This window comes from Danio rerio, chromosome 13 (genome assembly GCF_049306965.1).
Source record: "Danio rerio strain Tuebingen ecotype United States chromosome 13, GRCz12tu, whole genome shotgun sequence".
Classification (NCBI taxonomy): domain Eukaryota; kingdom Metazoa; phylum Chordata; class Actinopteri; order Cypriniformes; family Danionidae; genus Danio; species Danio rerio.
The window spans coordinates 14116907-14142525 of NC_133188.1; the positions used below are offsets into that span (position 1 = coordinate 14116907).

Consider the following 25619-nt stretch of genomic DNA (forward strand, 5'->3'; position numbering starts at 1 on the left):
CTGTCTGCCCTGTGACTCTGCTTTAGGAAGAATGATAAACAGCGTCGATTCATTTGGAGCCGTGCCTGAGTTCACTAGATCCATTCAGAGGTGCAACGAGCTCTCTGAGTTCATAAACTCCTCCAGAAACTACACCTGGATGATGGAAGCTTTCCAACTGAGTTGAGCCAAGTTTGATAAACTGTTGTCCGGTGTCAGCAAGATGATTTTACCCTGGGGAACAACATGCACTACATCATAATCACTCCCCTACAAGTGAAAGCTCCTGATTGGTTAACGCGTCCGCTAAAGTTCAGATTATCTAACTCGAGCAATTCATGCAAAACGTCAGATCAAAATCGCGTCATTCGCACCGATATGTTTGCGCGTATCGTGCTGCAGGATGTCTATTTGCAGATTTGCATTGACTTAACATGTAAACCACTCGTGCTTGATGCTTCATCCAAGTCTGGTGTGAACGCAGCATAACACTACCATCTGACTGTGTGCCTTCGTGTATACGACTTTTTCGCCGTTACCAATTTGCCCAGTAGCTCGCCATGTATATCGGCAGACTTGAGACACAAAGAGGAGCAACACGTGGTTTGAGTCTAGCGAAGAACGGTTCCAGAAAGCAGGTAAAACAAAAACTACAGGCAAAAAATAAAATACACAGGTAAATAACAGGGTTGTCTAATTTAATAGGGTTGTCTAATTTACACGAGAAGAGCAGGTGCGAATGGCATTAGCGTGAGAAATTTGAGATCTAAAATAGCATGCACATTGGCCACTGGAGGGCTCTGGTGGATTCTGGTGAATCAAAAGCAAAAACTGCAAAAAAAAGAAACCTCCTGGGACATATTTTATGCTGTCCAGAGATGTATACAGGGGTACGTATTAATAGTGCGTTTTTAAAAATTCTGGATGGAAGTGCAAAGGTTGAGGTGGATTATTTTTTAGAATATAACAGTATTCCATTTAAGAGCAGTGATATTAGTGCTGCCAAGTCCTGCAAATGGTGGCACCAGCACCTGATTTGGTAGCACTGCAGATTTACTGTCAATGTAATATTAATATTGCATGTAAAAATGTTGTTATTTTTTAAGGAGGCAGATGTAAATTCATTCAGCTTGAACGCAACAAATACAAACGCATTTGAAGAAATCGTACCAACCTAAATTTTCATTCATTTGTCACATACTACCATATAATACCATTTAACTCTAAAGCCCTAATTAATTATAGTATTTGTTTAAAAAAATTTTGAGTTTGTATTCTCTGCCAAACTTGAGGATTAAATTGACTTCTCACCATTTACTCACACTCAAGTGGTTTTAAAATTCAATTAATTTCTTTCTTCTGCTGAACACAAAACCAAGATATTCTGACTAATGTTGGAAAGAAGTAGCCATTGGCATCTATAGTAGGAACAGAAAATATTATGGAAGTCACTTGCTGTTTTTTTTTCGTCTTGATTTGTTTTTCATAGAATAAAGAAACTCAGACAGGTTTGAAACAAGTTGGATGATGAGTAAATGACCAGAGAATTAATTATTGTTTTAAGTGAGTGCAGTTGTAGTTTAGAGCCCTGAAAAAACCATACGTATCGAATAAATGATAAAACAAACAAAAAACCTCTGATGATTTTGCATTGCACACCAATTGAATTGTTTTATGACACTGTTTGTTATTGTATGTGTTTTCTGCATGGTCTCAGTTGCAGGTCATTTATTTTGTAGGAAAAAAGCTAAATTGGTTTTACTAGTTCCTGCAACTTTTAATAAATAATTAAGTCCAGTTTTTTTTAAAACACATGAAATATAATTCGTTGTCATTCAACTAACATCTTGGGTTGGAAATGTTGCTTATAAACCCCAGGAGAATATATTAATCATTTTTGCATATTAGAATATTTGTTTTTTTTTATCATATACAGTTTATTATTTTTTTTATTGGTTGCATTGAATCAGTTTCTTTGCTCTTTAGAATTTATGTCTAACAATTCTTCTGTTTCTGTTCAGATTCCTGCAGCATTTTGCAATCAGCAGTAGTGTGGATGAAGAGTCTGTCTGTAGCGACCATTTGTCTACTGTGTTTTCAGACACAATACCTGAGAGCACCAAACCTGAACCCAAGAAAAAGGTGAAATCATTTGTGTAAATGGAAAATAGTCATCATAATAATCTAGCTGACAGGTCAAGCTGGAGTAAACATATGAATAATATGAATATGAATATGAAGCATATGAATAATAACAGATAAATGTGTTTTTGTGTGTAGGTGGTCCTCACTATCATTGCAGGTTTACCAGGCAGTCATAAGGAGAATCTGTGTGATTTCCTGATGGAAGTGAATCAGAACAGCTCCAGGTAAGAAAATAAACATGATGCCATGATTTATCATTATCCACAAAGCAAAAGTGAGTTGTTTCCACTGTTTTTAACCATTTATGCAGAAGCTTAGGTTTGTTAGACTCTATAGGTAGTTAACTAGAATAATAAAAAGTGCTATTGAAACAGTTGCTTAGTGAATATCTGTGCTAAAAACAAGTATGATTCTAATATTGGAGATCTAACAATTCAATGAGTAATACTGCAGGGGTATGACTCGGGCTTGACTGTGAGCAAAATGTGGGTATGTTAAAGTATCTTTAAAAAATTAAAAATAAAAAAGTCAAGGTTTTATTTTAGGACTTATTTTATTTGTATCATTCATTGTTTTATTTGATTTGGAATTTGTTTTAAAATTGCCGTTGGATTTGTTATTTGACAAAATATATTTTGATTTTACAAAGAAATGTGCAGCATTTGATAGAAAAAAAATTGAATCTTGTCTCAGCTCAATTTGTTAAACTAAATCAGGAAACAATTGTATCATGAGATCAGAATTGTGAACCGTATCAGGGGCGGACTGGGACTAAAAATCAGCCCTGGCACTGTAGCCACACCAGCCCACATTACCACACCGACACAGCCCCATCCACGGACATTTACTACTTTTATTGGTGTACAGATGGTGAAATAATTTAAGCAGTACCATATGTAATAGATATTTAAACATTTAGTGTATGTGACTGGAACAAAAACAACCCATTTATGACAAATTTATACATGCAATCTTTTTATTCATTCATTTTCTTTTCGGCTTAGTCCCTTTACTAATCTGGGATCGCCACAGCGGAATGAACCAATATATCCAGCATATGTTTTACGCAGCGGATGCCCTCCAAGCTGCAACCCATCAATAGGAAACCCCTATACACACACATTCACATACATGCACTACAGACAATTAGGCCTACTCAATTCATCTATAGCACATGTATTTGGACTTGTGAGGGAAACCGGGAGGAAACCTACTCGAACATGCAAACTCCACACAGAAACACCAACTTACTCAGCCGAGGCTCAAACCATCGACCTTCTTGCTGTAAGGTGACAGTTCTACCCACTGCGCTACCCCCTTTCGAGACTATTTCAGTTAATTTTATGCATTTGACAGCTTCTGATTTTAGAGCAATTGTTTGCTTTCTCTGAGCTTTTCGGCACCACCTTTCCTTTTTTACGGCCCATCTCTGACAATTAGCTTGTGTTGCACTTACAGTTTGTTTGACATTCTTGCCTGATTTTGATTATGTCCACGTAACCTCTGATTGGGTCGGCCCATCTCGAAACCAGCAGACCGTTGCCGATTGAGCCAAAGCTTAACATTTATTATTATTATTACTATTATCATCATCATCATAATGATATTCACATCTTGCAAGAGATAAAAGCTGCCTGCATGTAAAAACAATACATATAAAAAAAACAACAACTAAAAAATAGAACACCGGCCCACATTTAAAAAATGGTCCAGCACTTCTGGTATTTGCCAGAATTGCCAGATGGCCAGTCCGCCCCTGAACCGTATCAAATCATAAGATAAGTCAATCATAACATCCCTACATAAGAACTAAAAGTAGCATGATCAAAATTAAGTAAATAAAATTAAGAATTGAAATATTTATAGAAAAAAATGAAAGAAACTAAAATAATTGAAATCAAATGACACCAGAGAAATAAGGCGTAGAACAATAACATAAAGCAGTGGATGTAGGAGCTTCCTAGTGATATTTCTGACTAAAATGTTTTGCTGTACTTCTTCAAGAACAGTGTTTCTCAACCACTTTCCTGGTGGACCACTAACACTGCATGCTTTGGTTGTCTCTTTTGACTGACAAACCCATTACAGGTCTTTTAGTCTCTGCTAATTAGCTGATGATCTGAATCAGGTTTGGTTAAGGAGACCTGATAAATATGAGCTAGTGGTGCTTCAGGAACGTGGTTGAAAAACACTAAACTAGAATATGGTAAGTGGATAGTGTCTTGGATGATGATGATGTATAAATTACCATCTTCCTTATATTCCAATACTGATGACTCTTTGATTGACAGGTGGGAGGTGTTTTGCCCTGCTCTGGAAGGCTCTGGGGAATTCAGCGCATCACACCTCCAGCGGTTCCTGAGCAGCCTTCTGGCCAAACAGAGAGAGACAGATATGAACTCATTCAGAGTTGTCCTGCTTATACCAGGGTATGACAGACACAAACAGTGTGTCCTCAATATACTTAGAGAAAAGTTCTTTCTCATTGTTTGCTGAGAAGCAAAAAGACGTTGAAATCACATATGCAGTGATATACTGATAAACGTTCTGACACCACTGTGCTGTGAGCAATGTTTAGGAGATTATTTAATATATGTGCCATGCCTCTTAATGGCAAAACACAACAATAATGCCAAAAGTGAAAGAACAGCAGTTAGTAGGGATGTAACGGTATCAGAATGTCACGGTACGGTAATACCTCGGTATGAATGTCACGGTACGGTATTTATTGAATCATTTACAGGAAAAAAAAAAACTTTTGAAAATACTCCAAAAAAGTGCCAAAAGTGTCAACGACATACAAATTAGCCATCTATCTGTAAGCTTTGAAACAGGAACTTCAATTTTAATAACAAAAAATTATTAAACCATGTAAAAAAAATAAAGTTTCAATTTAGTAGTGTTAAAAACTCATCACATTTAACATTTAATCACTCACTTAGATAGAGATGGGTTTAAAGGAAAATTATCATATAACTATAATCTGGTAAAAGCTGGTATCTCTGGGTATTTACAATGTCCCCTGCAACAGAAAAAAACCCCTCTCATTTGGGACTGAGGATTCTGGGACAAGAGAGATATGACTTGGCCCATGTTGACAGCAGTGGGGTAACGTTGTGCATTGTCTTTCCCCCACTTGAGAGGACAAACCATGAGTAAGATAGAGATCTCATGTCTGCATCAATCTGAACAGTGTGCTGTGTTTCTGCAGTCCCCATGACTGTTATTAGTCGTATTCCCCAACTTGCAGGCACGTGCACACATAGGGCTCAACCTGTGCAGTGTACATGCCCTTTTTAGTCTTGGATAGAAAATGCCCTTCCAAAACGATCAAAAGTGCCCCCGCGACGCGACACAACCTCCGTCCAGTCCAGCCCTTCAGTAGGCGCGCGATAACACCTCTCTTGAGTATGCGCGCTCAACCCCCCCTCGGCGCTTTACAATACGCGCGCCACAACACAGCTGATCAGAACGCGCGCGACAGCACCGCTATTCAGCATGCGCGCGGCGACAACACCCGCGTTAGGTTCGATCATTTCCATCTTTCTTTCATCTCCGCTAGTAGCAGCACACTCCATTTCCGCATTACTGGATCTGTAGCGACAACAGACCGCAAAGGATTATGGCCACGCCGGGGCTGATGGGAAATGAAGTTTCAGCTACCTCCCGTTCGCTTCATTCGCCTGAGCAAATTTTCTCAGAAGACCTATAGTTTTACCGAGTCATGCGACTTCGGTAATATCGAAAAAATTTAATATTGCGGTATGACGGTATTTACAATACCGTTACATCCCTAGCAGTTAGGAATGCATCTTTTGCTTCAATGCATCAAGTTACTTCAAATGAGGTAAATGCACAGCTAGTGTTTTTCAGCCAATGATAAACTTCCAGTGAAAGCTTAATGTGACTATTTTCAATTTCTTATGGTTCCTTTTACAGTGTTGTAATGTCATTACAATATATTCAGTTAAATAAACTTAAGCATTCATTTAGTAGTTCAAGCTTAAAACCAAATGAAAGACAATGTAACTGCTAGCGCCGTCAGGATCAGCAGGCGAGCCAGAAACTCTATTGAAAATACTGGGGTAAAATAAACTGTCATATTATAAAGCCATGGCTGAGATTAAAAGTTTGTGTGCATATACCTTATTGGATGAATATAAGGAATTTATATTACCAGAGTTGATACGGTCCTGGTAAAGTCATGGGATTTCGACAAAGCATTTTCGAGGCCTGGAAAAGTTTTGGAAAAACAAATAAACTCAAAATGTTTTGGAAAGTCATGGAAATTAAATGTATTTGCGATGATAATATTGGGTATATTTTAAATACAGTTGCGCTGTCCATCCCTCTGCATTCTCTCTGTCAGATAAAAAGAAACTCACAGTTTCAAATTTCAAAAAGCAGCAAGATACAAAAAGCAGCGATATTTTCTAAAAACTATTTTACACATACAGTTGAAGTCAGAATTATTAGCCCCCCCGTTTTTTCCCAAATTTCTGTTTAACAGAGAGAATATTTTTTCAACACATTTCTAAACATAAGAGTTAATAATTACTCATTTCTAATAACTGTTTTATTTTATCTTTGCCATGATGACAGTAAATAATATTTTACTAGATATTTTTCAAGACACTAGCATTCAGCTTAAAGTGACATTTAAAGGGTTAACTAGGTTAATTATGTCAAGAAGAAATATAGCTTAAAGGGACTAATAATTTTGTTTTAAAAATGGCGTTTGAAAAATTACAAAAAATCTTTTATTCTTGCTAAAATTAAACAAATAAGACTTTCTCCAGAAGAAAAAAATATCAGACATATTGGGGAAATTTCCTTGCTCTGTTAAACATCATTTGGGAAATTAAAAAAAATAAAAAATAAAACAAAGGGGGGCTAATAATTCTGACTTCAACTGTATAAAGATAAATATAAACATGAATTGTCACATATTTTTGATACGCTGTAATAAAATTGAACATGCATTTTTTTCTTTTATTAACCACATGTATATAGACATTACATTAAACATTAGATCATGAATATTTACCTGAAAATTTTGGAAAAGTCATGGAAAAATCAGGAAAAGTACTGAAATTTTGTGTATGAACCCTCTATTCCACTGTTATTATAGTGTTGTTAATAGTATTTGAGATTGAGATGACAAACTCCAATGCTGGATGACTAAAAGACTTTTAAATCTCATAAAAATGTTGAGTATTGTTGCATAGTAAAAGTGCCTAATGTATAATATGACATTTAAAAAACAACTAATTTTCATTCATATTTGCCTTAATCTACAGCCATTGATACACGAGACACAATTAAGTGAAGTGTTCATTGATTTTATGTGTTGCACAGGTACACTGATATAATGGATGTAATCCAGGCAATCACAGCTCATCCAGACCCACAAGTTCACAGCCAAGTGACAGTGGGTGCCGTCTCAGCTTGTGTCAACCCACTCACATCCTTCATCAAACACAGGCAAGCGTTATTTTCACCTGACATTTACAACACCTACTTTTCCCGACAAACACTAGTAATTGAGACTGTAAATGGTGTAATAAGAATTATATGTCATTATGTAGTTATAATGTAAGTCACTAAAGGGCCAGTTAACACACTGTAATTTTCACTTGTTTGATGTCGTATTTGAAGCTCTCTGAAACTGCTCTTCACAGGCTTCTCTTTCCCAAACTCCTGGAGCAGTGCAGTCAGGGTGAGTGCCTGCGATTAAGATGCTAGAGAATGTATTTTCAGATTTGATTTGGGCTAAAAATCATGTGGATTTTTAGAGATGTAAGGTTTTCTTGTATACCCCAAAAATAATGTAGCTTTTAATTTGCTCACATTTAGGCCATTCAAAATGACTTTTTATTTTCTTTCAGTTGTAATCATGTTATTCATGCTAGTGGGTTTCAACTGAAACGTTGGTTCTTGGTGATTCATAAGTTACCATTCATTGGTTACTGGCTCTTAAGGAGTAAAACAACATGACAAAAAACCTACGTACAAGTCAAGTCAAAATGAGTTTATTGTCATTCCGTTACATGTGTGGACATACCGTGGAATGAAATGTCAAAATAAACATTATTTTATTTGGTCCCACTTTATATTAAGTGTTGCTTATACCTGTACACCTGACCATTTTACACTTTATATTGAGTGGACAGTTCCTGTGGAGTTACTATGTAAGTACACTGGTATCACAAGGTGAAACCTTTTAATGCAGCATTAGTTTTACTATACAATGTTCACAAGTACATGGTATGCTAACAGGCATGGGAGTGGGAAAACACCTGCAAGTACATATTGTTGTTACGCAATGCACTTACATAATTCTTGTTACAGATGTGTACTTTCTTAGTGTTGTTACCAATGTCCTGTTACACATTTGAACTTACACATACTATTGTGTTGTTACATGTGTGTAGTTACACCAGTCTTACACAAGTAAATACTATGTACTGTACCAGTGTGTACATACACTGTAGTTACATACTACTTACACAGCTAGTCACCATGTAAGTTCACACGTATAATCGACAATATAAAGTGGGACTCATGAGGTGAAATCAAGTATTTACTAGATTATTACCTTTATTCCACATCCTCAGCACAAGCTTACTGTCATGGAATGAAATAAATGAGAGTGCAAACTCACACATGAAAAAAAAACTGATACACAATGAAAAATTGCTGTTTCATGATTAAAGTGAAATATGAATTTAACATTTTTTTCAAATTAATGAAGTGGCCAAATTTTACACATTTTACACTGGGTTCTGGTTTGTTTTAATATAACCAATCACACACTTTCTAATATGTTCATATATAAAGGGGTTGCTAAAAATGGCAGAGTTTGAGAGTTTAATAAATTACGCATTTGACAAAGACAAAATACAGCATATATCCAATTATGTTTACAGCTAATATACAATTATATATGCACTCCTTTAGAAGTTAGAAAACAAATCCACCTAATTGCTATAATTAATAAGGTAAAACAAGGAAAATTCTATTATACCAGGCAAGGGAAAATTAGTCTTGGGCTTAACTTCTGCTGCAGTTATCACATTTACCCAACTATTCTATTTATAAGTGTATAAACAGTACACACATACAAAACAAAATAAATAAAATGATAAATGTAAAGTGTATAAATGATTAAAGTAAACCACGGCACATAACCACTGCATTTATAAATTTAAACTTTATATGCATTTTGAAAACAATATCGGTTGGTTTTAGGGAAGCAGGTGGGTTGGGGAATTGGTTGTTCAGTCAGCAGTCAGTCAGCAGCAGCCTCTGGTGGGTTTACGTGAGAACAGCAGGTGCGAATGGCACTCGCAAAGGAAATTTGAGATCTCAAAAAATGTACACAGCGGCCTCTGGTGGATTTTCAAAAACAAAAAGTGCTAAATAACATTCCTCCTGGCATGTATTACGTGCTCTCCAGAGGTTTATACAGGGGTACGTATCAATAATGAGCCTGTGTTGGTTTTATTCATCATGGTAGAACATGCACTTTTAAAAAAACATTATTCTTGAGTGCAGCATCTCGCACTCTTAGATGCAAAGATATGTTCTGTGTGAATGACCTCCAAGTTTTTTTTTCTTCTTAAGTAAAAAATGAGATTGGCACATCTGGAAGATGTTGTCTAATGCATTAGCATTATAGGTGAGCATGAATTACTTTTTTTTAATCTAGATTAATCTCACTGTAATTTTGGAATTATCATTCATTCATTTATTTTCTTGTCGGCTTAGTCCCTTTTTTATTCCGGGGTCGCCACAGCGGAATAACCGCCAACTTATCCAGCAAGTTTTTACGCAGTTTCCAGCCGCAACCCATCTCTGGGAAACATCCACACACACATTCTCACACACACACTCATACACTATGGACAATTTAGCCTACACACTTCACCTGTACCACATGTCTTTGGACTGTGGAGGAAACCCACGTGAAGGCAGGGAGAACATGCAAACTCCACACAGAAATGCCAACTGAGCCGAGGTTCGAACCAGCGACCCAGCGACGTTCTTGCTGTGAGGCGACAGCACTACCTACTGCGCCACTGCTTCGCCTATTTTGGAATTAATCTAGATTAAAATGACTCATTTGAATTTTACCGAAGGCATTCAGAATATGTGTGCTACCCAAATAATGACATCAAAATGGATCACAAGCTGCTTGAGAATCTGTTCTATTATGATAATTGGTGATGAAAATAAATTACTCACTGTTTATTCAGTTAAAGATGAATTTTGTACTGTAGACCTACAAAAGCTTGAAACAGCGATTTTTGACTGTATTCATTGTTGGAGTACAAGAACTAACCAGTGAAGGCTGAACCATAACGGTTCAGGATGAACACATACTTTAAAAAAATTTTTTTCATTGTTTTTTTTAGGTAAGTAGTTGCAAACAATTTCTAAAATAAATTAATTTAAACAAACAAATGAAGTTGAACATTAGTAAATACAATTTGTTTAAATTCTGCCAATATAAATGGTTTGCAACCACTAAAATTCAACAAATCTTTTTTTTTTCAGTGTTTTGTTAAACCTCTAGTCAACCGTGGTGTTCAGCAACTTTAGTTTATTTCTCTGAAGAATCCCTTGGTTAGAAACAAGTGTTATTTTTAACAGCATCCCTGATCATTTCTGTCTGAAATAAAAAATAGCAATCAAAGTGTACTGAGGAGTATGCAGACAGTGAGGCATCGCCACTGTGCCCTTAATTAAAGCAGCCTCATTAAACCTCAGCACTGTAGGGGAATTGCCCTGGTAATAACAGCACCGTAAGTGGCTTTGAATAAAACGTACACAAAATGATTCCTAAGAATAGTTTCTCTTTTAGGCATCGTCAGCAATGTTGTCTTCACGGGTTTGACTATGGAGCAAAAGCACCCACTATTACAACACATGCAGCAACTGATCCGCGCAGCCAATCTCAGCACTGCATTCATCTCTGCAGAGAAAGGGGCTGTTAGAAGGTTTCTACTTTCATAATTCTTCTTACATACATACATACATACATACATATTTCATTGTTATGCTACTTTATTATTAAGGGTTATTTTTTGTTATACAGGACTGAAGATTTAAGACTTATTCTGAATGACAGCAGTTTCTCACAGCCTCATATGGTCAATGCACGTTACCTGCTGTATCCTGGCTGGTAAATGTCTCTTTCTTTCTTTTTTTTGTACTGCATGTGTGTGTTTATACAGTTGTATGTTTAATTTTACTAGACTATGTTGTGTATTGTGGCAGGTGGGAGGGCAGGTTTGTGTCTGGAAGTGGATCTTTGTCTATGTCTCAGCATCGTGTTGAGTTCAGTCGTCCATTAGAGAGAGCATTATTTCTGCAGCGCTGCAAAGGTGAGCATCTGTTTGTGGCAAGCTTGACATTATGGTTTGCTAAATCTCTTGAAAAAAAAAACGGTTGTAATTTTTTCAAGGTTGTAATTTTTTCAAGGTGGCAAGTCTTAATATCCCTGAAGTGTTGTCTTGTAGGTCTTAAATACTTTTAAACTAGTCTTCATTTTCCACATTTAAACATCAACAATACATCTCAATAAAACTTTTAGCAAAATTTTTTATATTTAATTAGTATGTATACAACTAGGGTCTGCTTGTTTTAACACAATATTTAAAATATGTGGCTAATTAATAACTAATTAGAATTAGTTTTTTTGATAAGGCAAGTAAAAAATAAATCATGGTTTCTTTAAAATGTCTTTTTTTATGTTGAACAGAAGAAGGAAACTCAAACAGCTTTGGTTCAAATGAAGGATGAAATGATGATTAAATGTTCAGTTTTGATTGAGCATACTTGTGCACTGTTTAAATGTGCTACTTTTTGTTATGTTAGGGATTAAAACACCCACTTAATTTAACTGCTGTAAAAATGCATCAGATAAACATATATATATATATATATATATTTTTTTTTTGCATAAATCTGTAAATCAACCTCAGTTCTGATCAAAACTACTTTTAATTGCCAAATTCATAAATGATGTGCCTGATTTGGTGAAAAAAAACACACTAATTGACTTATTTTCAATATAAAAAGTAATTGTGGACTGATTTTTTAAAAACCTTTTATCACAGTCTTGGACATAGAGATTAGTAACAACATTGCCTTTGATGCATTGTTGCATTAATTGATTTTGTGCAGCATAATCAGCATAATTTACCATTGGTGGCTGTTTTTGCCCCATTGACTTCCATTATAATCAATTAATTTATTGCAAATTAATGACACCATATAATAATCGTGCATTTTTGATTGTTGGTGGTTTTCCCATGTTGGGAAGAGGTAAAATCTGTCATTTTTACTGTAGATCGTCACTTGGCACCATTAACTTAGATGGGCCTGTGCAAAAACAGTTTAGTTTATGGATTTTAATGTGGAGTTATATGGAGGAAATTGTTGTGTTTATCTGTGTTTCTGTAAGTGTGAGATAGTGACTTTTGCACACTTACCTTGATGTATCTGAGAAAACCAAACTAGACACATCAGCTCTCAGAACTACATACAGTAAACAAAAAGAAAGTCTGTATTTATGCACTGGCTGCCTTAATGTAGTAGATGTTTACATTCTTAACATAACAAAAGGATAGTAAATTTGTCCAGAGTGTATCAATGAGTAAAAAAAAATCAAAGCATTTTTCCAAAATATGTGTCAAAATAAGTTGTCACCAAAAATCATTCTGCTACTGTAGCTGAAACACAAAAGAAGTTATGGCCAAATTAAGACACAAAATCACCCCAGAGTGGATGAAAACATCCCCAACATCACATAAGGGTTAAACTTACTCTACACTGTTAGACCTTACCGGGGTTTTTTACAGTAGAATACTGGCAACACTGTTGCCAGCTACTCACTGTAAAAGTTTGGTTACAGTAAGTAACTGGCAACAGTGTTGCCAGTTAATTACTGTAACTGAACCATTACAGTAAGTGGCTGGCAACAGCGTTGCCAGTATTCTACTGTAACTAAACCATTACAGTGAGTGGCTGGCAACAGTGTTGCCAGTTATTTACTGTAACTGAACCGATACAGTGAGTAGCTGGCAACAGTTTTGCCAGTTAATTACTGTAATAGAGCAGCAGTGGTAACTAACTGGAAACTGTGCACAGTTAATTACTGTACTGTAGTGTTACAAATCACAGCACTATACTGCATACACATTAATAGTATGTCATATATAGTTATTGTAGTGTTACTAAAATGAATCAGTATTCTTAGCTGTTATTTAAAAATAGAAGGCATAACATTTTTTCAGACAAATTTATTTTATTGTTTTGGCACCAAACAAATAAATAACAGAAAATGTTTAACAAAATTAAGAAATCAGCAGATATAAATATTGTCTTGCATATTACAGGTCTGTACAGTAAGACTGCGGTCACACTAATGTTTGAGCATGCAAAATTCTGTCATACTGCACTGCGAAAATAAACAAAGCGAGTAGTGGAATTAAACAAAATAATTAGAGATTGAAAAAGCAAGCCAGAGAGGTAATGTTTTGATCTTTGATTGGTCTCAAGCAATCACATGATGTGATTTCGCATTCAGCTTTCTCCAAGCTTGAACTTTCCAATGCTGCAAATTATGAAATTTGTCGCATGAGCAATCATTCCAGGTCTGCAGTACTCACATGCGTATGAATGGAAGTCTATAGGGTGAAAAGTGCAGTGTGACCGGGACTTTAAGCTGTAACTCTAATTAAACACACCTGATCAAACTAATTAAGGCTTGTTAGAATTCTACAGGTAATGTTGAAGTAGGGTGGGTACTAAACTCTGTTCTGCAGATTTCAGTTGCTACCCATATCAAACACACCTGCCTGTAATTATCACGTGGTGTTCAGGTCCTAATTGATTGGTTCAGGTGTGTTTTATATGGATAGCAACTGAAATCTGCAGGAAGGTAGATCTCCAGGAACAGGATTGAGAACCCCTGGTATTAGCAATACTTTTAAAGCAACTGCCAACATTTATCACAATCACATAATAAACACACACACACAAAGTGCTGCAGTGAAATGTGTTACTTTCTCCTCAATGCTGACCATGCAAAAAAAAAACAAAAAAAAAAACTGAACAGCAAAAAACACAAAATAATTATTTTAAATTTTAAAGTTTTAAATAATTAAAAACTGTGTCAACTCTCAATAAAAAGTTTAAAATAATTGTAGAGAACAAAAATAAAGTTGGCAACACTGAAAAACCAAAGGATCCAATATTTTATTGTTATAATTATCTCATGACAACAAACCTTTTTTATTGTTTTTAATATAAATTCATAGATGGAAACACAGCTCTGAAAAATACTTAGCAACAAACTCACAACCTGGGACCGGACAGTGGAGCTTTTGTGTGTGGATGGCTATGTGTATCATGTTTTTGTGATTCCCTGTGATGATGTGCACATGTTACCTTACAGAGATGATGGAATTTAATTTTGGCTTAGTTGCCAGAAAGATACAAACAACTGTTAGCATCTGTACATTATGGCAGTATGCAATATCCAATAAATACATATACTGTACTTAAACAAAAGCAATGTAAGAAGTTATATGAGGAGAGGCTAACTAGCTAACAATATAGCTTTCAAGTACACAGTTCAAGATAACAACAGTATAACTTAAAACACAGCCTTATTTTAGAAACCCTCAAAAACATTTGAACACATTTTACTTACTCATTGTAGATTCTTATTTAAAGCCTAAAACATATCAGACTCTACATCTCAATTGATGGACATTGCAGAGAGCACAATCAGCAGTAAACAAATCAAACACCTGGCTCCCTTAAAGGGCCGGCATTTTCTGAAAACTTTCTAACACCTTTGTGTTTAGAATTAGACGGACAGCCTGTGGGAGTATGTGGTGATGCCTAAATCATTGTTTTTTTACAGTTATTTACTGCACAATCTACAGAGTAACAGTGCAGTTATACTAATTAAACACACCTGATCAAACTAAATCTAAAGGTAGTGTGCTGAAGCAGAGCTGGAACTAAATTCTGTTGGGCTGCGGCCCTTCAGGAGTTTGACATCCCTGGTACATAGCATATTTTCAAAGAAACTGCCTACATTTATCACAATCATGCACATATCATTGAATAAAAACAATAAAAATATAAAAACTTCATCCAAAGCAAATAAATAAATAAATAAATAATAATAATAATAAATAATCTGATCCACATGTTGTTCCAAACCTGTAGTAATAAAAATAAATAAATAAATAAAATAACCTGATTAATACATTTATTTAGGAAAGCCTTTATACTATATTGTTAATGCCACTTTTACCTACTTCATTTGAAGTTTTCCAGACAAATTAATTGAGTCTCTGCAAAAATGTATGTATGTGCTGTTTAAGATATTTTTTAAATAACACATTTTTACTAGTTATTTAGCAAAATACTAAAATTTAGCTTAAAGTGCAATTTAAAAGCTTAACTATAGGCTAAACTAGGCAAATTAGATTAATTATAGAAAAGTAAACAAAGTTATAAAAATGATTGTGATAATTTGGTTGCTCTGTGTGAATATTTTTGCCTTTAAATGCATCTCGTCGATATCTTTACTTTTTAATTACCTCTGTGACATTGACATTGGTTGACTCCTGATACTCAATGTTAAAAACATAAAAGGAACCAAAGAAAACACAAAGATGGCTGCAGAGAAATTTAGCTTATCATTAATGCATTGTCTCACTTTCTCCTCAATACTGACCATACACATACCAAAACTGAACAATATATATATATATATAAATATATATATATATATATATATATATATATATATATATATATATATATATATATATATATATATATATATATATATATATATAGCAACATAAAGCATCAGAGTACATGGGGTAATAATGGTTGAGCAGTAATTTACCATTTATTATCACAGTAACTATCTGTAATGGGTACATAAAGTAAATTACTGTAATTTATTCTTTGCACTACAAAATTTCATACAAATCCTGCTCCTTTTACAGTAAAATACTGTTTCCTTTTATTACAGCAAAACACTGGCTATTTTACAGTTATTTACTGCATAATCTAAAGTAAGGGTTAACAGTGTAGTACACTTAATTTTAGTCACACCTAAACAATTGAAATCACTTTTCAGCAAAATTTTATTTTTTATTACTGACTAAAACTACTAAGAATGCAGATTTTTTTTCCAGGCTGACAAAATATGAATATTCAATAAAAAATTAAACCAAAACAAATGATTTAAACTATTCATTAATTATACTATTAACTATATGAATAATTTAATTGCTACAAAAAATGGATGTATAAAAAAAAAAACTGTTAGTATTTGATAAATGTGCAAATGTTAAAATGATAATCTTTTGATAGCAGTGTTTGATTGTAATTGTGTAACGAGGTAATTTTCAGTCTGATCAAATAATTGTGATCTGCCGGTTAGGTAATATTAATTATGACAGAGTAATCATCAATAATAAATATTCAAGAGGGTTTAATTATAAAGTGAGTGCTGACAGTATATATAAGGATGCTGTAAGGCAGTGTGCTAAAAATGGAAGCGCAATGATCAAAGTCAGCCGCACTGCTCACTATCTCATTTCTGTTTCTTTCCTCAGCTCTGAAATCCTCGCTCAAACCCAGTCCTTTCACAGGAAACATCTATCACATCAGTGGGAAAGTGCTGTTTTCTGGTAGGGCAGTCCGTCTCCATAATCTACTGCTAGATTGTTTTTTTTTTATGGGAAATACATTCTGAACTATGACTGTCTATAAATGTGTATTATTTGATTCCAGGATATCTCTTGCTCTGGTTTTGACTGTGTAGTTAATGTTTGATTTTCCTATGAGAAGTAGTAGACAGGGGGCCTGTGGGGTAAACGCCACACGGTAGGACTCTCACCTCTGAATCCTCAAAGTGATGTGGCCTGCACACATCTGTTCACTCATTTTTTTTCTATCAGTCGATTTCTCCTGTGGTCACAGTTTTGAAGGTTTTTATTTTTGACTGTCCTTTGAATCTGTGGTGAAGTTGCATGGAGAGAGTGGCTAGTTTAACAGAGAGCTGAGTGATTTAATAGTGCCTGAGTTCCAGCACGCGAGTTAGTGTAGTTCATATCAGACCCATACGGTCTGAACACCATCTGTAATGCCAAGTTACCACCATAAATCATCTGTGTTTGGTATGGAAATGTTTTTATTTTTTGGTGGATAGGTTGGGTTTGGTGTAGGGCTGCACGATATTGGAAAAAAACTGACATTGCAATACTTTGGTTTTTTGCAATGTAAATTGGATGTGAAAACAATTCGACCTTGAATACTTAAACTTGAACAGCTTTATTTAAAAATAATTCCTAATTTTACAGTGATTTGGAATGATTTGGGAATGGGAAGTGTATCTACATTATATATTCACCCTATTCTTTGCGGGGGCAGCCATTTGAATCTTTTTGGCTCAAGATTTCCAGTCTCATTCACTTCCATTCATTTTTAGACGTTAAAAACAGCTTTTTATGCTGCTTGATGTTGCTAACTGAAATTTGTCTTATATTACAATCACAAAAACGAGCACACTTCCGCATTAAAGAATAAGGTCAATATACAAAGCAAAGATACAATGAAATAAACAGTTCTTTGTGGTTTGCTGTGGGACACTAAGAGTATTCAGGAACATAAATTGTATAATCAAGTGTAAAAAGCATTGTATAGTCTTCATCGTATGAATATTTATATTCAAATAATCTTGTAAAAAAAAAAACTTTTTTGAGTCTGATTGCTTTAAAATGATTTGATATGCTTACAGCCCAAGGGTGTGTGTCCACTCAAGCATTTTTGCAGTACAAAAACATGAATGCTGCTCCTGTTTTCTGTTGTTGTCAATGGAAGCCGTCACACTAGAGCAGAGTTGCCCAAAGTAGGGCCCGTGGGCCAAAGTTGGCCCACCATCCCATCTGAATGAGATGAAGAGAGTTGATTAGGGCGAAAGCCTTTGGCAGAGATCGTCATATCGAATGTATGTATATATACATATGTTTACCCTTTTGTTTCTTTGTTCAATTGGGGAGCTACAAAAAAGCCAACTAAAATTAAATCCTCATATGAATCAGACTTTTAAAATGTAAATACTGTCACTTGACATATAGAGGACAATGCACAAGACATCGGTGAGAAAATCATGGCAAAGGCAGGGGCAGCTCGGCTAGTGTATTCAGTATTGAGCTCCATTGTGTTATAAATGGGATTGTTTATGTTTTTACTGTAATAAGTTAATTATAAAACGTTGAAATTATATTGCATCATCATTTAATGTTTTAAAACAACTTTTTCTAGTTACTTTTAAATAATAAGCAAACAAATGAGCAAATTTTATGTAATATGGTTTGGTATATATGGTTTGGCTTGGTATATTTGAAGTTTGGTTTTTGGCCCTTTTTAAGAAATAGTTGGGCGCCCCTGCACTACAGTTTGAGCATGCAAAATTCTGTCATAAGGTGCTGTAAAAAGAGGCGGGATTTAACAACATGATTAGACATTTAAAAAAGCAAGCGATTGCTCCATATTTTAAATTTCTGTACACTGAGGTCATGTTCTTCGATTGGTTTCACGCAGTCACGTGATGCGACTTCGCAGGTCAGAGTTCACCAAGCTTGAACTTCGCAACTGTGAAGCTTGTCGCACGAGCTTGCATTCTTGGTCTGTTGCATTCGCTTGCATATGATCGGAAGTCTATGGGATGAAAAGTGCAATCAGGGTGACCAAACTTGGTCCTGGAGGACTGATGTCCCAAAGAGTTTAGCTCCAACCCTAATCAAACACACCTGAACAAGCTAATCAAGCTTTTAATAGGTATACTCGTAACATCCTTGCAGGTTTTTTGAAACAAGTTGAAGCTAAACTTTGCAGGACACCGGCCCTCCAGGACCAAGTTTGGGCACTTCTGTACTAAGTGGTCAGCATTTTTAAAAATCTCCGACAAGTGTTTTATAACAGTGGTTGCATTTCTGCAGCTCGAAAAAAGGCTTCGGTGGACATGCGCCCTAATGGTTTGCAATGACTCCACAAATCAAATGTGTTCTAAACTGTTGTGCCTGATCAACCAGAATCCTAACTCAACAATACTCATCCTGCCATGTGATTATTGCAGATGCGCATTTTGCGATGTGGATGCTGAAACAATATATTGTGCAGCCCTAGTTTGGTGTGTAATTTGTATTTAGATCCCTGTAAGTTTTGTGTTTAATATTTTCGTAACATTCAGTGCATTGTGTTCAGTTGTTTGCGAGTTTGACTCCTTGCTTGTTTGTAGAGTGCCGAGTCGTAGTCCACACTGCAGAGGAGTGATTGATGGGATGGATGGCTGTTGGCACACCATGCTAGACATAGCTCCGTCTGATGACATGTTTGATGAATTAGTGTGCAGCATGTTGGACCCAGTAAACTCTGTGTGTGTGTATGTGTGTGTGTGTGTATCTGACTGCATGCGGTGTCTGTTTTCACTGTAGACAATGACAGACAGATGGTGGTAAACTGTAACTCTATCAGTGGGAATGTGACCGTTGCCCCCGATCAGGGGACTCACCATGGCCTATGGACAACAAACAACTGTTATCTAATGTTTCATGGAGTTGGGCTTACCCAGGAAGGGTTGAAAGACTGGCTTCGGCATTGTGCCAAACAGGTAAATTCTCATAGGTAGGGCCATGTGGAATCCACAGACTTCTTTCCGTATTTCCTGCCCTAATTTTGTAAAAGGATTAAACATTGATGTAAAAAAAAAAGTCAGTCGTGTGCTGATGGTAACTACATTTTGGTAGGTGCATACATTTTTAAATAGACCCAAATAATTGTTAACTTTTTAAATAATCATAACCTAATATATAACCCTATTCTATCTGATAATCAACTTCTGATTAATAAGTTTGTGGAAAAAAAGCAATTGTAACTGCATTCACCTTTTTTACATTGAGGAGTCTTATAAATTTCATATTACATGAGAAAATGTTCTATTTAAATGCATTTATATATTATGATAAATTATTTGATTGTCACTTTTTGAAATTCACAGACCATCAATAATCTGAGAACTGCCAATATTAGCTTTGTTGAAATGAATGAATGTTGATTTATTTATTTATTTTTGCCATGTCTGCAAAGAGTTTTGGAAATGATCTGCAGATTTATGAAATAATTTTGAGAATGTAGAAACTAAAATCTTAGCACATAAAATAATAGTAAATAATAAAACTTACCAAAGTTTAAGGTTTACAAAGATTTGCAAACCTATTTATACATCCAATTGTTTGTTAAACAAAACTACGGTAGGTCGCTAATTTAATACATCCACTAAAAAACACATAAACATACATAAAATTACATTAGCCTTCTAAAAATGATCACATCATTCCATAATAGTACTTAAATGAATATAAAATATGAACAAATATATATTTTGACACATTTGCATGAGAAAATAATTCGATTGAACAATGTCCTTAGAAATCTGCTATTTTTTCTGCGGATTTCTGCAGGTGCTGATTCTGTGTGGCCTACTAAAAACTAGGGATGCATCGATCCCGATATTTGGATCAGATATCGGTTCGATACCGCATATTTCTGCTGGATCGGGTATCGGCCAGCTGGTACGATCCAAATCCGATCTTGCGCATGCGCTATATTCTGATTAATTTATAAGCCAACAAAAGCCATAAAGGAAGTCTTGTATAAGGTCCTTGAAAGCTGTCATGTAGGCCTACTATATCCCAAATATTCTGAAGCAATTCTATGGTTTAATGTTAAGTACAGGTGATTATTCAAGTGGTCAAATTCATGTTCAGTTCAGCGCTTCCTGGTGCTGCGCCTGTAAATCATTCTTCATTCATTCACAATTTAAACTGCGTGTCACATTCATGACAACTCGAAAAACTTTTCCAAGACTATTTGTTCCTGTTTGAAATGCATCTAGTATTTCATTAAATGGGTTCATTTTGACCTTCAACAAGGAGTTCATTGCTGTTTCTAAATCATGTTGGTCTGTATCTGTTAGACCAGCATGATCGCAATTGCAACACTGGAGTAGAGAGCAATATTACCTGCTCTTCATACACAAAGTATGCCTACCTGACATTTTTATTTAGAAAAAGCTCAGTAATACATTGGACAGATCTTCAATGCATGTGATTTCTTCCCTTGTTGCTGCTCGGTTTTGAAAGTTTCCGCAGATACTAGAGGGATGCACGCTGTGTCTCAATGATGTATCAAGCGACTCATTTACGCACCAGCTGCGCAGACGCGATGTAAAATTATTCTTTAATATTAAAACTTTCTCTTCTCTCATCTTTCCGACTGAGTTTATTCTTCTGAGGGGAATACTTTCAGTGCTGCAAATCGTTTGTAAAGCCTGGCTCATTGTGATTAAAGTAGTTTAAATTAATAAAAGTGAAACTGATGTCTGCAATTTGGATTGTCATTAACAGAAAATGATTTAGCCTACTCTGAAACTGAATATTTCACTGTAATTTTATTTAACTTATTATTTTATTTAACAGACCAGTTTGTGTTTTGAATAGGGTCAATATTGGTAGCTTAAGCTCAAACAGATCAATGTCATAAAAAATGCTCAAATAATGTAGCTTCGTTTACAGCAAACATGTTTATAGTTAGATTGTGCCATCTGTAGGCCTATGTCTGGTAATATTACTAAGGAATATATATTATTTGATTTTATCACCAGAACTATATAGACTGCATTATGCTTAAAAAAATGGCACAGCATTGGGATTAGATCTGTATCAGTTGATACTCAGAATTTTGGTATTGAGATCGGATCGGTTAAAAAAATGGTATTGGCGCATCCCTACTAAAAACATTCAAGTTTTATATTAAAATCTAATGTCACCAAAATAAGTCAATCAATTTTACTTAAGTGATAAAATAAGCATTTATTTTCAGATGAAAAAGTAATCATGCTGCAGTGGTTTGTCATTTATCTTTTACAAAATTTTGCTCCCTTAAACGGAAGCAAATAAATATTTTTGTTGTTTATCTCTTTAGTCTCAAAACTAATCCAAATGCAATTTAATAAAATCAAAAATAATAAACACTCCAACATTACTGTGTTGTGTAGGTCGCAGCATATGGAAACTTTTATGCACTATGCAGTCATGCAATGTCTGTTTGTGATTCACAGAAAATTGTGAAGAAAGTCAAGAAAAATCAGAGGACGCTCACCACAGAGGAGATTAAATACATTCATGTAAGTATGCACACACTTGCCCTTACATAGTGTGTTTTTTTGACTTCAACACCAAAACATGCAAATTCAGTGGTTTGAATGCTTTTGTTTTATGTGTCTCTAGCTAAAAAGGCACCTGGATCCTCTCCCTCCCGGTTACTTCTACAATGGCCACCACTTTGTCAGCTTCTTTGGGGAGAAGCAAAACTTCCATCCTCGTATCTTTCAATTCCAGCATTAACTTGTGTGAAATTTTATACTATTCAAAGATAAAAGAAAAAAAACTTCAGCTAGAATGCTTTTAAATTTAACATACTGTAAGTAAGAGTACAGATATAATTATACACAATAGAAAGATTTCCACAAAAATGGTGTTTTCAACATTGATAGTAGTAAGAAATAGTTTTTAAGCATATTACAGGATTCATACGGTCATAAAAAACTGGAAAAGTCATGGAATTTTGACATGGAATTTTCCAGGCCTGAAAAAGTTTTGGAAAAACAGAAAAATCTTGAGGTTTTGGAAAAGTCATGGAAATTACATTTACATTAAGTCATTTAGAAGACTTTTGTCCAAAAGTCTTTTGCGATTAGACAATAATAAAAGTCAGCGATTGCTCCATATTTTTAATGATCTTTAATTGGTCTCACGCAATCACCTGATGTGATTTTGCTGGTAAGAATTCACCAAGCTTGAACTTTCGAATGCAGTGAAATGCGAAACACATGCTTGTGTTTCTGGTCTGCTGCATTTACATGCCTATGAATAGAAGTCTATAGAGCGAAAAGTGCAGTGTGATCGTGGCTTAAAATAGTATTAGTTTCACCTACTATTACTAGTTTAACAAACTATTAGGATTATCTCAAATTAGGTTGACAAATATCGGCAAATTGAAATAGAGGTTAGTTGTTTTTACTTTACTTTTCTTTCCAGCAACATGCTCTCACATTATTCGTGCTGTGTGTATTTGTGCATCATCTATTTTACATAGATTTAAAAATAAGTTTAAACTATTGCATGTTTTATGATATGCTGTAATAAATTTAAACGAATAAAGGGACTAAGCCGAAAAGAAATTGAATGAACAAACAAAATTTAAATGTTTCTTATGATTCAGCACTATATGTAGATATTACATGAAACAGTAGGTCATGAAAATTGACTTGAAAGTCCTGGAAAAGTCCTGGAATTCACTTAGACTTGGCAGTACTAAAAATGATAGCATTGAATGTGACAGCGAGTTTGTCAGAACCAGTGTATTTGTGTTGATTGATTCCTTACATGTGTGTGTCCAGTGATGGATCGATTCATCGATGAATACGTGCAGGACGCCAATAAGGAGATTGAGCGCTTTAACAGAGAGGTGGACCTGCAGCCACACGCTGACCTCTTCGACCCATAATCCCCTCATCTGACAAATTCACTTTCCAGGGAAAGGGAGGGGGGGTCACTTTACAATCACTAACGTGCACTATCCAATTACCCGCTCAAAACCGTCCATTTCACACATTAGAATGAGGGATTTGCTGTTGAGGGATGGGGAGGATTTAGCTCACAGCCAGAGAGAAATATCACAGCCTAATGAGAGATCCTTTGCCCAACATACGATGACTGTAAATAGTACCAGAGAAAGCTGAAACACTGTTGTGTAAAACAGCCAAGCAGAAAATGTATTATAAAATGGAAGGTAAACAGAAATTAGGGGTTAATATTTCAGGGATGCCCAGATCGTTATGTTGTTTGCATTGGTGAAGCACCCTGGAATGAAGGTTTTCCTACTGTAATTCCAGTGCCTGCAGACATATTGAGCTGAATCGTAATGAAGTTTGTCAGTGAGGCTGAAAGTGATCAAACAGAAGGCTCATTTCCAGCCGTGTGCATCTGGAAAGGCAGGTGCATTGCACCTGCCCTCAGTCAGCCTCTGTCAATCTATCGACCCCCGCTGTGAGGATCAGGGCTAAGGATCTCTCATCTGCTGCTCTTCTCTTTTCAGCCATTCTGATGTGATTAACACAGCCGTGGTTCAGATCACCCATTTTAGGAGGGTTAGGGTATCAGGGCATGATGAACGGTTTATTATTAGGAGTTCTAATGTGTTCTTAATCGGATTGACTTGATGTGTGTTGGTGTTGGGTTCATGTTTAGCACCAGGAATGGGTTTGCTGTGTTAAACCAGTGCTTGCCGAGTACAAAGGCATGGCAGATGCAGAAGTAGTGTGTGTAAATCACCCCTGTACTGTACTAGATCTGCACCGTTCAGTATTACGGTCATACTTTAGCTCTATCCTGGGGTGCGTGTAATTCTATGCATGTTTACTTCCACTAATCACACACAGCAGGAGAGCAGCAGTGTTGTACATGTGTATATACACACATTTGACCTTTGAGCCTTAAAAGTAATGCCTTTTGAAATGATCACGGCGCTACTAAAGGAGCACTTCCAAAGAAACCCGGACACTGCTGGTCTCTTCTGTGCTGCAATATACTGTACCGCTGTTCATACACTACATGGTTAGCAGCTCTTTCACCAAGCCATATTCACTCTTTTGTGGGGATTACTGTGGAGATTTATTAAGCTACATAGTGGTAATGTTGCTATGGGCCTTTTTTAGTGTTCCCTTTGAGATTTATAATATGGTAATGTTGCCTTTATGTCTCTTGACACTTCTGTACCTTGTCAGTATGCAAGTGCAGTCTTACTCAAGGCCGCCCTGTTGTGAAGAAACTCTGAAAGGACGTTGCTGAGATGTAGACTCGCTGTAAACCGTCAAGCAATGAGAATCTGACTACTCGCTAATAGGTGACAGAGCCTCAAAGGTAAGCAGTCACTTCATGAGTGCTGAATCACAATCACCGATGTGCCACACACACACACACAGCAGCTAATTTAGCTTGTGGTGTTGCTATTAGTCGGGTTCTACACAGCAGCTGTCCTTAAAGGGTACAGGGCTACTTAACACTTATATAATGTGTAGTTGATAGTAGCGGCCATTTTAGCACATCCTCATGTGTTGAGATGTCTAATTTATGCTAACTGAAATGCCTTTCACCAAACTGGAACAACCAAGAAAGAAATAGCAAAGAGTTTGATCTATTTTTCATATTGGAAAACGTGATTTATCTTCGCAAAATCTATTTTTCTAACGCTGTGAAATCAATTCAATTGGAGCCAGATGATAGTATTCCTCAGGCGAAGCAGATTCTCCTGTGAGAGATTTTTGG

General features: G+C 35.7%; 1 protein-coding gene across 1 annotated transcript in view; it reads left to right on the forward strand.

Moving 5' to 3' along the window:
* Positions 1-24086, forward strand: part of dnaaf9 (dynein axonemal assembly factor 9) — a 43993-nt gene extending 19907 nt beyond the window's left edge. Inside the window, exons 25-37 of the mRNA NM_001145562.1 lie at positions 2001-2121; positions 2260-2348; positions 4416-4553; positions 7483-7608; positions 7806-7843; positions 10991-11126; positions 11225-11311; positions 11407-11513; positions 16785-16859; positions 19668-19843; positions 22352-22417; positions 22521-22614; positions 23693-24086. Of these exons, the coding sequence (NP_001139034.1) occupies positions 2001-2121; positions 2260-2348; positions 4416-4553; positions 7483-7608; positions 7806-7843; positions 10991-11126; positions 11225-11311; positions 11407-11513; positions 16785-16859; positions 19668-19843; positions 22352-22417; positions 22521-22614; positions 23693-23799 (1360 nt within the window). The 3' untranslated portion in view covers positions 23800-24086. The remainder of the gene's footprint in view (positions 1-2000; positions 2122-2259; positions 2349-4415; positions 4554-7482; positions 7609-7805; positions 7844-10990; positions 11127-11224; positions 11312-11406; positions 11514-16784; positions 16860-19667; positions 19844-22351; positions 22418-22520; positions 22615-23692) is intronic.
* The last annotated feature ends 1533 nt before the right edge of the window (positions 24087-25619 follow it).